Source organism: Ambystoma mexicanum, chromosome 6q (assembly GCF_040938575.1).
Source record: "Ambystoma mexicanum isolate Mex_15411 chromosome 6q, UKY_AmexF1_1, whole genome shotgun sequence".
In the NCBI taxonomy this organism is placed as follows: Eukaryota; Metazoa; Chordata; class Amphibia; order Caudata; family Ambystomatidae; genus Ambystoma; species Ambystoma mexicanum.
In genome coordinates, this window is record NC_090937.1 from 390,524,447 (window position 1) to 390,538,571 (window position 14,125).

General features: G+C 44.8%; 1 protein-coding gene across 1 annotated transcript; it reads left to right on the forward strand.

The window, feature by feature from the left end:
• The first annotated feature begins 12,883 nt into the window (after positions 1 to 12,883).
• On the forward strand, positions 12,884 to 13,828 carry LOC138515227 (olfactory receptor 1f45-like). Its single transcript, XM_069630177.1, has one exon. The coding sequence runs from the start codon at positions 12,884 to 12,886 to the stop codon at positions 13,826 to 13,828; it is 945 nt and encodes a 314-aa protein (XP_069486278.1).
• The last annotated feature ends 297 nt before the right edge of the window (positions 13,829 to 14,125 follow it).

Here is a 14,125-nt window from a genome sequence, read left to right on the forward strand (position 1 = left end):
TAGTTATATAGAATCCAACAATCAAAATAGTGAACCCTGCCACATTTGTAGCTAAGCCTGTGGCAGAGGGTGAGCATGTGCGTGATTGCGTTAACTACGATGAGTTCTACGACGATATCCCAAGAGTAAAGGAGAATGCGCTAACAGGGGGGGAGATTCTCTTTATTGACGGGTCTTCAACAATTGAGCAAACTGATGGGGAAAGGCATTCAGGTTCAGCTGTGGTAAGGCACAGAGCTAATGGGGAATTTGAAGTGGTAGCAAGTTCAAGACGACGTCACACTTTTCAGCGCAAGCAGCAGAATTGGTGGCGCTTATTGTCACGCTCCAGAAACATGCAGGGCAGAAAGTGATTGTGTACAGTGACTCCGCCTATGTGACGTCAACCGTGTATGCAGGCTGTCTCACATCCTGAAACAGCCCTACCCTTGATGCTCTTGCCCCTGTCATGAGGATCTGTTTGAAGTCCAAAGCCAAGTGTAATTCCTGGTATGACTCCGAGCTAGCTACACTTAAACGTAAGTGTAGTGCGGCTGAGAGGAAATGGAGGGCTTCTTGTTCATCCTCTGACAAACTGGCCTATCTCCTGCTCCAAAGGCAATACCGACTCTGTCCACAACAAGAAGAGAGTCCACATTCAAGCTTGTGTCTCTGCAGCATCTAACAACTCAGCCGAACTCTTTAAAATCTGCAAGGAGCTGGCCAACCCTGCTGTAATCTCTACCCCTCCTGTTGCCTCCCAGGCTCTTTGCAATGCCCTTGCCTCTCACTTTATCTCAAAAACTCAGGACATCCTGTCCACCCTCTCCACCGCTCCCCCTTCTCTCCCCTCTCTGTCTGTGCTTGCTGACCCTCCTTCAGCCACCCCCCACCCACCTTCTCGTCCTTTCCTCTTTTCTCCCCTGATGAGGTCGCTAGACAAGTCCAATCTATGAAAGCCTCATCAAAACAGGTTCATCCCTGTTCCTCTAAAACCATCAAGGACCACATTGACACCCTCGTTCTGGCCCTTGCTGATTTTTGCAGCCACTCCGTTGCCTGAGGATTCTTCTCCCCCCCCTCTGAAGCACTCCCTTGTGCATCCTCTTCTCATGAAACCGACAGCTGATCCTTCTTGCCCGGCGAACTATCGTCCAATTTCCATTACTCCCTTTCTGAGCAAACTCCTGGAAAAGTTGCCCATCTCTCAGCTTAACCTTCATTCCAATTCTGTTGACTGTCTCCATGACCAGCAATCTGGCTTCAGAGCTGCCAGAAGCACGGAAACTGCTCTCCTGAAAATCTGTGAAATCTGCTCTCCAACCTTGACTCTAACATTCCCTCTGTCCTCATCCTCCTCGATCTCTCTTCTGCCTTCGACACGGTCAACCATACTATTCTGCTCAACCGTCTCTGTGCTATCCTGGGTATCACTAATTAGGCTCTGGCCTGGCTAACCTCTTTCCTCTCTGATCGACCATCCCAGGTCCAACTTGGGTTCTTCCTATCATCTATATTCCTCTCTACCTGTGGTGTTCCTGAGGGGTCTAACTTCTCACCCTGGCTTTTCAACGAATACCTGGCAACTCTCACCCACTGCAGTGCCATTTTCTGTTCTAATTTCCAGTGCTACGCTGATAACACTTAACTCATTTTCAAGCTGCCCTCGGCCACCTCCTCTCCCTCTCTCATCTCTGATTGCCTAACTGCCATTCAAGATTGGTGTGCCGCCAATTATATTTGTCTGAATGCCAGCAAGACGGAGATCCTCCTCATCGGCACACCTTCACCATCCTTTCCCCTCACTCTCTGGCTGGCCTCCCTTGGCCCTCCTCCTACCCCCACCTGCGAGGCTAAGAAGCTCTGGGTCATCTTTGACTCCACACTTTCCTTCTCCGCCCCATCGCTGATGTCTCTAAAAAGTGACAAACTTCCTACTGTACCTCCTCAGAGGTACTCTGGCTTTCCTCTCCTTCCCCCAGAAGTTCATGGTCTTCTAAGCTCTGGTTCTCTCTAGGTTGGACTATTGTAACAGCCTCTTTCTAAATCTACCTGCCTCTACTCTCCGCCCTCTGCAACTAATCCAGAACAGGACTGAGAGACTTGTCCTTGGCCTCAAGCCCTGGGATAGTATCTCTCCAGCTCTGAAATCTCTCCATTGGCTCCCAGTGGATGCAAGGATTACATTCGAAACCCTCTGCATTGTCCACAAGGCTTTCTGGGGCCTGGGTCCCAAATACCTTCATCTATCCCTCTGCAAATACCTCCCATCTCAAGCTATTTGCTCCTCTACCTCTAACTCCCTTAAGTTCGTTGTTTTTCAAAGAAATGAGCAGTAGGTAGATCTCTGTCTTCAGATGGGGCCTCCCTCTGGAACAGCCTCCCTGCCACTCTAAAACTTGAGGAGAACCATCTCCGGTTCTGGAGGCATCTCAAGACCTTCCTCTTTGCTTCTGCCTCCGCTCCCCCTCTCCCCTGCTGATCTGTTCTCTCTTGGCACCGTGCACCTTGCCACCCTCTGCCCTTTGGGCCCAGGTACCTGCACACCCTGCCACCCTCCCACACTGCCTCCAGCCACCCCTTGCTCTGGGGTCCGTATCTGTACCCATACAGTCCCCTCTTCTTTCTTCCTGCACTTATCAGACCTACCCTGTCTGCTGCCTTACACCCAGCACTTGCCAATTGCTGGCTGCACTACCACTGTTTGTTGCCTTTATTATTTATTTATTTATTATTATTGATCTGTTTCTCATTTTCTCTGCACTCTCCACTTCTCCCCCCTTCCATGCACTTTTCCCCTCCCACTCTCCCATGCACTTGCGCGTTCTCAATGTCACTGGGCCTAGTAAGATCATTGTTTTGTTCTCCCCAGTTCCCCTCCCTTGTCTTGTCGCGCTCTGAAACACTTGCGTACGAGTGCAATAGAAATAAAATATCAATATCAAAAGGCTAGCTGGTTGGAAGAGGAGAGGCTGCCTCAGAGCGGACTGCACTCCAGTGCAACATGCAGCATTATTAGACAGGCTTATCAAGGCACTAGCACTACAACTCGCAGTAGCCATTGCAATAGTTAAATGTGCAGCACATACTAAGCAAACAGATTTTTATCTCTCGCATTAACGAAGATGCCAAAAGGGTTGCATATTCACCAGATATTTCAAGTTTTGATACTCAAAATGTAAAGGAAAAAGTAGTCACAATTATGAATGTAAATGAAGGGTTGAATCATGTTTTAGAACACAGTTAATGGATGTTCAAGGCAGTTCACCACAGGAAGAGCAGGAATTATGGAAATTAAGGGGGTGTTCTTTATCCCCCTCTGAAGCATTGTGGTGACAGGACAGCACTGGAAATCCGGAGATGCCTATAGCCTTGTTAAGGGTAGCGCTTGAACAGCTGCACTACCCTGTGCATGTAACAAGGGAACATCTCGAAGCAGCTATTATGGAGGACTGGTTTGTACTGGACCTGTTAGAACACGTTGCATTTTATGCAGTAAATTGCAACGTTTGTCAAAAGTTTACTGCTGGGCACACACTGCGAACAATCAGAAGATTGATTCCTCGACCGAATGGTCCTTTTCAGCATTTACATATTGACTATGTTCATATGCTGCAAGTATGTAGTGGATACAGGTATGTGATAGCTGTGGTGTGTGCCTTTTCTAGGTGGATTGAAGCAGGTCCATGTACACACCCCGATGCCACTTGAGCAGCAAAGTTTTTAGTCCGGGAAGTCTTTCCCAGATGGGGAGTATGTGAAGTGCTGAGATCCGACAATGGGCCCCCTTTTGTTAATGAAGTATTTGAACAGATTAGCCTATTGCTTAGTATAAAACACAAGTTTCCTTCTGCTTATCACCTGCAAGCAAACAGAATATGTACGAGATTCAACGATCTTCTTAAAGGGAGAATTGCCAAAATTTAAATTAACATTGAAAAAGAGGGGTGACTATATTGCCTGCCCCTTGCATTATATGCATTAAGCAATCAGCCTGGGTAGGATTACCAGATCACACCCCATGAACTATTGACAGGGAGACGAATGAGAACGTTTTTTCTACTCCATCGAGGAGCAAAAGTGATGCCCAGAAGACTGCAGAAATGTTAGGACATGGGTTACATATTTTTTGACATGCATGACCGCTAGTATCTCTGTCATTTCAGATCAACTCAAGCACAAGGGGTGTCGATCTCAGGACACAGATAAAGACCATTCAGCAACCAGACTTCAAGAATGATTTCCGGCACCTAAATTATTTAATGAGATTCAGTCCTAGTACGCAACTTCACAAGGAAGTGGCACAAGCCCAGTTTTAGTGGACCCTTCATTGTGAAGAATGTAGCTCCCTCAGCAGTAAAAGTCCAAGAAAGACGTGCATGGATACATTTGGGCGACGTCAAACCGTATGCTGGTGAGACCGATGCACCCCCAACCGTTGATTCAGAAGCAAGACAAGAAGAAGAAGTTCAGCATGTGCAAACTAGATCAATGATGAGGAAGAAGGACGCTAAGATTGCTGATTAAATAAATGCAAGTGTGCATTTGGACTGTGACTCACCCCGGACACTCTTTAGAGATATTATAGCAGGAGTGCTAAGCAAAGTTCTCGAGTCACAGGAATCTTTGAATTGGACTTTAGAAAGTATTGATGTGATAAATATGCCAAATCAGGAATTCGAGTTCGATGACTGGAAAAGGTTGCAGTTTCCCAATTCGTTCCTCACTGAGTTTCTCTTTGGTTAAGCCCATGGTCATAACTGATGTCAATGCCCATAGATTACTTCTCGCTGTCTTTGTATACATACTTTGAACCTATCCTGCTCTTCTTGGGCGTAGTACTAATATCCATGTTTTTCTGCAAGATCCTAAAAATGTCCCTGCAATTAGGAGGATCCTTGTGGCGATAATTGAACAGATCCTGCAACTACCTGATCATTTAACAAGGTTGCCTGATTTCAAAGGTTTTTCTTTCCTTAAAGAAGTGCACAGGCACAGTGTGGACTGTCGTGGATAATGCAGTTCTGGAAAATGAGCAAACTCAGCGACGTGTGGGGACTGATGTATTGGTGCATAATATACATGTGCTCAACATTTATTACTGTTTTTCTGATTTTGCTCATTCATATTGTCTACTTCATTGGTCCAAGTGAGGTAGAAGTCCCTTTGATTCTTCCCACTCCAGTGACTTATGCAGAATTGTCTAGTACTGAAAGACCAAGGCCATATGTGATTATCCCTACACCAGTGACACGTGTAAGGTCACCCATTTCTCTGACAAGTGTTCCTATGATTCCCCTGTTGGAAGGACCCTTATTGATGTACTACATGAGCATTATGCATTATGCATGCACCCTCCTTGCAAGAGGGAGACACAAGAGAAGCACAAGGGAAGATGATTACGAGTTAAATGATTGTCTAGACAGTACAGCACATTTGGGGAATAACATGTGGTATCAGCACATGAAAAGGGTAGGAGAGGGAATCGCTGAGGAGAGTTGCTATGTTTGTGCTCTCCTATGGGGAATTCCTAGATACTCATAGCTATAGAAGTAGCAGTCCAAAAAGCTCACTGCCTGATGCACCTTGTACTCTGCCATGCGAGAGGCCAGTTCCAGGGTCGAACAATATCCTTGGTATGGGTGAACGAGAAGAAAGCTCGTGAAGAAGAGGATGATTATGTGCAAGATTTAAAGACAAGAGAGAGACCACACACCAGACACCATGTGATAAGATATGAACAGCCTGGAATGAATGGAGCAGGAATCCGATGGGAAATAAACAAAATGCTTGATTGTCAAGGAAAGAATTATGAAGAAATACAAAGATAAAAGGAGAGAGGCCGGATGCAAATCAGGGGAACAATACTTTCTCCAGATAATTTGGAGGAAGGCATAGTTGTATGCAGAGCAGTGGCAGTAACAGGATGTTACAAGCCAGTTATAGATCGTGTGGAGAAGGGATGTAAGCTTGCAAAGTTGCTGACATTGGTTGATGACAAAGAAGGCCCGTTGCAGATAGTGCCTCTGGCTAGTGCAGAGCTATGTTTCATAAACAATGGCATCAGAACATTTGGAATGAATCAGCAGTGCGGCCGAATTTTCGATGTACCAGGAATAAAGGATAGAAGAGTAGTGACAATGGACCACTAATTGGCCTTTGGATCCAGAGCATACATGAAGTTGCCCAAGGACTGGGGAGGGCTATGTTCTATAGAAATTGTCCATGTTCCAGCGTTGGTGATTCCGAAGAGTGACCTGAACATTGGAGAGTTTCCAAAAGCAGATGCTCACCTGAGAAAGAGGAGATCAGTTGAATTTCTCAATCGAACAAAGAGGGAGACCTACATTTCAGCGGAATCAATAGAAGCCTTTGACTCTATTCGAAATGAACACAGGTTGTTCAGTCCGACATAAGCAGTATTGGCGACAATATTCATACCAGGGATCCAGATGATGGCGAAGGCCAAATGGTTACAGATTACCAGATGGGAGCTCCTGCAGACAATCAACACTACCATAAAAGGATTCAATGCTATCAAGGAGGAACTGAGAGCCATAAGACTGATGACTCTTCAGAATCGATATGTCTTGGATATGATTACAGCTATGGATGGAGGTGTTTGTGACAACATAGGAGAATCATGTTGCACATTCATACCTTCTCACGATGACAAGAATGGGACCTTGACAGAGGCCATAACGATGCTAACAAACTTGCACATCAAGATGGAAGATGAAGTAGAAGATATTGCAGATGATATATGGTTTGCGTCGATCTTCTCATGGGTTCCACAATGGATGGCGAACATCTTCAAGTTCCTTGGAGCATTATTGGTGATTATCATGGTTGGATTCTGTGTGATCAGAATAATAATCCCACAGTACAAGAAGACAGCAAAGAAAGCAGTAGGAAGGAAGTTCATGATCGATGGCGAGTCAGGGTTTGGACCCAAAGAGCTGACAAATGAAGAAATCAAAAAGTATATAGAAGCAAGTATTCTAGCACCTGAAGGAATAAAGTTCCTGTATCCAAGAAACTACAAGAAGTATGTGCGAATATGGATGTACTGCAGCCCAAATGGACAATGTGGTCTCGTGACCTGGAGTGTTGATGACCATGTGAAATCAGCAGGATCTCTGAAAGGAATAATGAAGATATGGATTCCTAGGAGCACTTTTTCAGATGAGGATGTCTAGAGGTGAAGACTGATGGGAGAGTGGTCGATGAATCAACAAGAGGGGGGAGTGTAGAGGAGGAGCCAAGTGCCTCTACTGGAAGGCCCGTCCCCATTTTGCCTATATGTTGGAAACATGAAGTTGCAACATGCACAATGCCAATAATGGTCCGTATACCACGAAGAGTCCTCGAAACAAGGTATCCATTCAGAAAACCCCATTTGATGTACCCACAGAGAAACAGCAGTCTTTTAAAGGAGGTTCTGGAAGAAGTGTGAAGATGAATGAAAGAGAAGACTGGTGATGTCACATGAAGCAGAAATTACGCACCCAGAAGAGTTGCCAATGAAGAGAGTATATAGACCTTATAGAATCTGATGCTGAAGTAAAGAATTGAGCAACATTTCATGATCAAAATGAAGATTGCACTTGCAGAGAGCACTGAAGAAAATGCAAGCCGTTTTATAATTCTACAGATGCGGAAACGCAAGTAGAATAAGTAATCATGAGGCTGGCTATACCTAGTGATTAGACTGTAGGTGTTGCCGCCAATATATATAGAAGTGTGTATAGAATCTGGATATTCCACAGCACATTTAAGCAAACTAGGACCTCATGAACAGAAAGGCTGAAAGTGTAGCGCAGTTGAAGAAAACAGCTGAAGGAAGATTCAAGAAAGGTTGTCTGGCCCAGTGTCAAGGGTTGGGGCAGCCAAGAAACTGGTTATCTATTTCAGAAGATAAAATGAACGTGAGAAGCGAGACAAGCTCCTGTTAAGGTGTAATGGAAAAACACTAGACGTGCCAGGTATTATTCATTTAATAATGTAAAATGCAAAGAAGGAGCTCAAAACACGGTCTCCTGTCACATGGTCAGATGAAAATAGACTTTGGGTGAGCTACACCGAGACCAGAAGATAAGGCCATGCTCTCAATCCCTTTTATTCTGAGGCACAGTGATCCTTTGCAAGGCCGAGTTCAAAGGACTAATTGAATGGCAGACAGTAGGACTGGTGATGAATGTTGGGCTAATTGGGTGGGGAGGTATGGTAAAGCCCAACCCTCCAGCACCTTGGGTACCAGCTTGCGTGCTGCTAGCGAGTGGAATATTCCAGAAGGGTACAAGTGTGCCAACAAATTGTAGAGGGCCACCTAGCAGAGAGCCCTGTAGTTTGAAAGCCAATGAAATGTGTATTTTATGACACTGAAGATGACTTGCAGTGGAGGTGGGCATAGCTGTCCACCTGACCTTAGAGATCAATCACAGTCCTAGCCCCTATGGAAAGTATTGTTAGATGTTCCCCTTAAACCTATCACAACTCCAAATCGGTGTTTCTTATTTTGCCATGTAGTATGACGTCACAAATTACGAATTTCTGTTATCAATATGTGTTTTTTCATGTGAAACATTGAGAATGCTTGTGTGGCGTCTGTTGATGCCCGTTGTTCCCCCTGTTTTAGATGCTTGTTAATAAAACAGCTAAGGATTTGCCAACTTCCTGAGTCGGTCGGATTATTGGTGTCTGAGTAAAATATGCATCCGCATCCCCATCCATCCCAGATAGCGCTACCTCACTTAAAGGGCCTAAGGGTTCAGATTCACTGCCAAAAATCCTAGCAAGAAAACTGGGAAATCAAAACCTGGCTAATAAAATACCATTGCTGGGGGATGAAAAAAAGCACTTGGAGATGGGGAAAATCCATTGGTACAATATCCCGGATGGTTCTGCATCACAGATTACACAGAAGGCCTTGTGTGGCAAAGAATGCAGAGAGGATGGATTCAAAATGTGGACAGTTAGTTAAAAATAATTGTAATGTGTGCAAATTGCGATATATATCCACTATATTAAGATTTGGATTCCAAACAAAATGATAAAATATTATTAGCAAGGCTACGTTTAGGTATTCTCCCATTAAAAAGTGTGACTGTAAAATGGGCGAGAAGGGAAATCACCGATGTAACTCGTCAGCGTGCAATAGGTGTAATGGAAGACTGTCTCCATTTTCCCTTAACTGTTACTATTTCTATGAACTCTATGCAGTATAATTGTTCTACACTGCCAGAGTCAATTTATTTCCAGGAGGGAGAAAGAGTTCAATAAGACAGTTCCAGTAGGCTTCATGCTTTTTCATGGTAAGTGGTTAGCGGGAATGATGTTAGTTCATTCATCTTGAGAACCCTTTTAGTCTAGTTCTGTTTGGCGATAATGAAAACGTGATGGTGGTGATAATAAATACAAATGTTTTAATTATATCTGTTCTGTGCTTCACAAAATATTAGATTGTCTAAATTGCAGATATTTTTTCCATTGACTCGGCTTGTGGTTTGGCTCTTAGGCCTGTGACGAGTCGGAGGATCTCATCCCTTTATTAAGGAGAGGAAATCCCAGCCCCATACCCAAACCTAGGTGTTTCCTCAAAAATCCCATAACCGTACCTAAATCCATGTACCAATGTAGGGTAACACCAGTAAGTTGGGCAAATAGTACTGGGACAAAGAAGAACGATGAAGGTCATGCAGTGAGCAGTGACACCCTAACTGGGATGAGGTTGTCCGGCGGGGCAGGATGATCACTCACCTCACAGGCAATATGTTTTTCCTGCAAAGGCACTCTGCCGCCCTCTTTTAGCCCGGGTCTGGGGCACTTTTTAATTCACCTGCGGCCAGGGTTGGCTCTGGGACCTCATCTGCAAGCTGCAGCCACACACAGCCGCTGACAGGGGTGGGGGTGGGCTGGACTCTCACCTCCCTCTTCCCTAGCTCTGACATGGAGCTCTTTCTGTGTCACCGCCTGAGGCCCGTGAAATTACTGGGGCATTTATTTTATTTGCACTGATGCACATCACTTCCCCTTTTCTTTTTTCCTCCGGTTTGCGCCCCAGGATCATTGTGGAGCAGGCCGCCTCAGTTGTGTCAGCTCCTACACCGGAGCTGCTGCAGTCCTCAAGGCCGATTCCCTGGGATCTTTAGAGGGCCTTGCTCTACTTTGCACAGATATGGAGCGTGTTCTTCATTCACTGCAGGGTGGCCCGGACTACACTGTGGCTTGGGCAGCAAAGCGCAGGCTAATACTGCTGCTTGCGGGATAGGGGTTGGGCACTCACCTCCTCTTTATTGTTATTTTTTTTTCGCAGCTCCACTCACAGAGCTAGGTACATCTCCTCCTTTGGATCTCCGGTCGGGGACTTGCTTACTTCTTGCAGTAGCGCCACCAGCATTGTGCTCCTCTCCTTCATGGGGCACATTTGATCTTCTGGACAGCTCTGATTTTCTCCCTCATGCAGAGCGAAATAAACTACTTGAGTCAAGTCTGGCCGCACGAGCACCCTCTTCACAGAGGGCCACAGCCAGGCAGGATCCGCCGGCCAGGGCTGGGCATCCCTTCTCTCCTTATCATGGCAGTGGATGCAGGTTTCCTCCTTTGCCCCTCGGGCAGGCGAACACTCAGCGGGGGTCCTTCTTCTCTTCGTCGCCATTAATGTGGGGCTGGCTGTGGGCACACGGCCGGCCTCACATGAATTCACCCAGAACATGCGAAGAGATTTTCCTATTGTGAATTTAACTATGAATTTATTGTTGTAATTGAGTTTCTTTTGAACTGCCATGCATTACCTTATTGAGTGACTGTATGTATAAGTGTGATGGACAGCTATCCTTTGTTACAGTGTTTCCTTTACTTTACTTTAGGCAGGCAGATCCTCGTCAGGGTAGGGATAGTGAGGCGTTTATCCAACCTTTTAAAATAATGGCATCTTTTGAAAAACCTTCAAAAAGTTATCCGCCTCAAATTTATGACCCCTCAGACATGGTAACTTAATAAGTCTTCCTCTTTTCTCCCAGGTTTGGAAAGTTGTAGTAAGGCCATGGAATACAATTATTTTTTGTTTGCAGATTTAATCGATATGGTGGCCCAAAGTGAGAGACGGAGACAACAGATCCGTTCTTGGAGTCTGCAGCTGTTCTGAAGCACATGCCTGCAGTTGTTTCATTTATTAACTCTGGCCATGACTCAGTCATGAACAATCTTAAAAGGGCAATACACTTGTGAGGAACACACCATCTTAAAAGGGCAACACTCTTGGGAGGGTCACACATAACATCTCCCACTGGATCCCTTCTTTTAGCCACGTTAAGTGACCTAAAATGTTACTTTGGCAGTTAGGGTTTGGCCCCTTTGTTCCAAAATACAAAATGTTTCTTTCATACTACCTCCCACTGAACTCTTTCTACCATATCACATGGGTTGAAAGTTCTTTTGTTGTTGTTTTTTGAACACTTGGGGAATTGCCTCTGAATCCTACAATGCACCGCCTCTCTCCCATGCTCTCTCCCACTGGACTCTTTCTCTTCCTCCATCACAGTACAGTATGCCAAAGCGGCCTCTTTACTTGTTCCTGTGTACCCCAGACCACTCCCCCACTAGACTGTTTCTCACCATCAAAGTACCGAAGCTCATAATTCTATATTTTTGATTTCCAGGAATCGCTGGTGTTGGGCTTTGTCTTAGGCCAAGAGGATAACTCAGGGGGAATGTGTTTGTCTTGGAAGCAAACAACGCATTACAGCACAGGTTCAAATCCCAGGTTCGAATCCCGGTTTCGCGCTTATAAACTGGTGTGAAGTATTAAGCGTGTTATAAAAGATCAATTATAAATCATAATTATAACAATGTAGCTTTACTTTCTATATACTGACTCCAACCACCACCCTACCTGATCTTCTCTGCAACTCACCTGCATAGGCCCATTTCCTTAACAGAATTAGCACAGTGTTTCCTTTACGGATTGGGAAGAGGTATTCCAGGATGCTTCTCCACTTGTGTCTGCAGTTACAGATTGGCAATGAAACCTGCCACAGGGCAGCATCAGAAGCCGAAGGATACACCCTCCTGGGTGTAGACTAACCAGATGATGTCTTGTGTTGTCCTTTGCACAGCCACATGTTGTAGATGCTACTTGCTGGCTTTGGTGTTGGCTTTCCCGTGAGCTTGCCTTCTTGGGTCAGGTTATAAGCAGGGATCACATTCAGACACATAAAAACTGGGGATCAAGAAAGCTTACAACTTGGTTGTTCCTGCTGATTCAAGGGAAGAAAGCATCAGTCCTGGTCTTTCTGTCTTTGGCTGTCTTAACAACTTAACATATTGCCACGCTTTCCTATCATTCTCTTGGTATTTTTCACCATCACCAACTGCCTCTGCTTTCCCAGCTCCTGCCACTTGTCTTCTGAGATCTCAGATTTCTCACAGCCTATGTATTTTTAATGTTTTCTGATATTTGTAGTTCTGTTTACTCAAAGCGTGTATCCATTGCTTCCTCCACTGGCGTCCCTTGAGTTTTGTTACATTACACTGTTTGTGATTGCTTCTTTTTCTCATCCCATACCGCCTTCCTGTTTACCTCTATATTGGACTAACCTCCAAATGCATATGTTTATTCTCACCCACTGCTATGTGTTATGACATTTGTTGGTAGGACAATCCCTTTCTTTCTACTCACCCAATATTGCCCCATAGGTCAACTAAGCATGGATTACACGGTCATTTCCAACGTCTAAAATATTCTTCACATGATCCCACTGTCTTTCCTATTGCTGTTCATTCAGCCTGAAACGAGTAGAAGATGGCGTTAGCACTGCCCATTATGATGGTTTGCATGTGACAGTTTGATTATATCTGAAACTCCAAACAATTGTTTTCCCGTAAGGTCTAATTTGCCAAGACGATGGAGAAAGGGAACCACAGTGGTGTGTCTGAATTCATCCTGTTGGGATTTGCAGAGCCTCCAGAACACAGGATCACACTATTTGTATGCTTTTTTACAATGTATTTCATTACACTGGCAGCTAACTTGACTATCATTTTCATCATCCGGGTAGATGCTCGGCTCCACACGCCCATGTATTTTTTTCTCAGCATCTTGTCATTCATGGACATTTGCCTGACAACCACCACAGTTCCCAAACTGCTGGCCAATATCTTTTCAAAAAGAAAAACCATCTCCTACAATGGATGCTTTCTCCAACTGCACTTCTTCATCTCTTTTGGTATCATGACAGACTTTCTATTGGCCATCATGGCGGTCGATCGGTATGTGGCCATTAGTAAACCACTCCACTATACAATGTTGATGAATAAGGGATTCTGTGTGAAACTGGTCGCTGGATCATGGCTCATCGTCTCTCTGCACTCTGCAGCAAACATAATTCTGGCAGCACGATTGTCCTTCTGTGGATCAAATGAGATACATCACTATTTCTGTGATCTTCCACCGCTCTTCAAACTGTCCTGCTCAGACACATCCATTCATGAGATGTTGCTTCTGACCGAGACATCCTTCTTCATGCTCAGCCCCTTAGCATGCATCATCATCTCGTACATCCTCATCATTTTCACCATCTGGGGGATGCCATCAAAAAAGGGGAAAGTCAAAGCATTCTCCACCTGCTCCTCCCACCTCTCGGTTGTTGCTCTAGCCTATGGACCACTGCTTTACACACATATTCGCCCCAACTCCCCATATTTTGTTGAGAAGGACCTCATTATCAGCGTGCTGTACAGTATTGGGAGTTCCATGCTCAATCCTTTTGTCTATAGTATTCGAAACAAGGATGTCAAGATGGCTTTGATCACGGCCTTCAACAGAAACCTACTTTCTTGGAGCAAATAAAGGATGAGATTAATGTCTGTGTTCTTGTTTCAATGGTGTCCGCGAAATGATATTTCTACAAAAAAATAGCTATGCTTTGTTGCAGATTTTGTTTTAGTAGTGTTTGTATAGAAGAGTTCATTCCCAAATCCCAGTGTATACCTCTATGTGAAATTGATTGCAATGTTCCCCTTTATCCTAAGAAATGGATCTCAAACTACTTGTAAACACTTAATTCACCTTTACAATGACAGGGTAGGGTTGATTGTTTGCTGCAAGCCTTTGCATTGGCTTTGTGTAAACAAGTTGAGGTAACAT

Bases quoted from the DNA above. Each gene is read 5' to 3' on its own strand.
- LOC138515227 (XM_069630177.1), top strand. From the start codon at position 12,884: ATGGAGAAAGGGAACCACAGTGGTGTGTCTGAATTCATCCTGTTGGGA.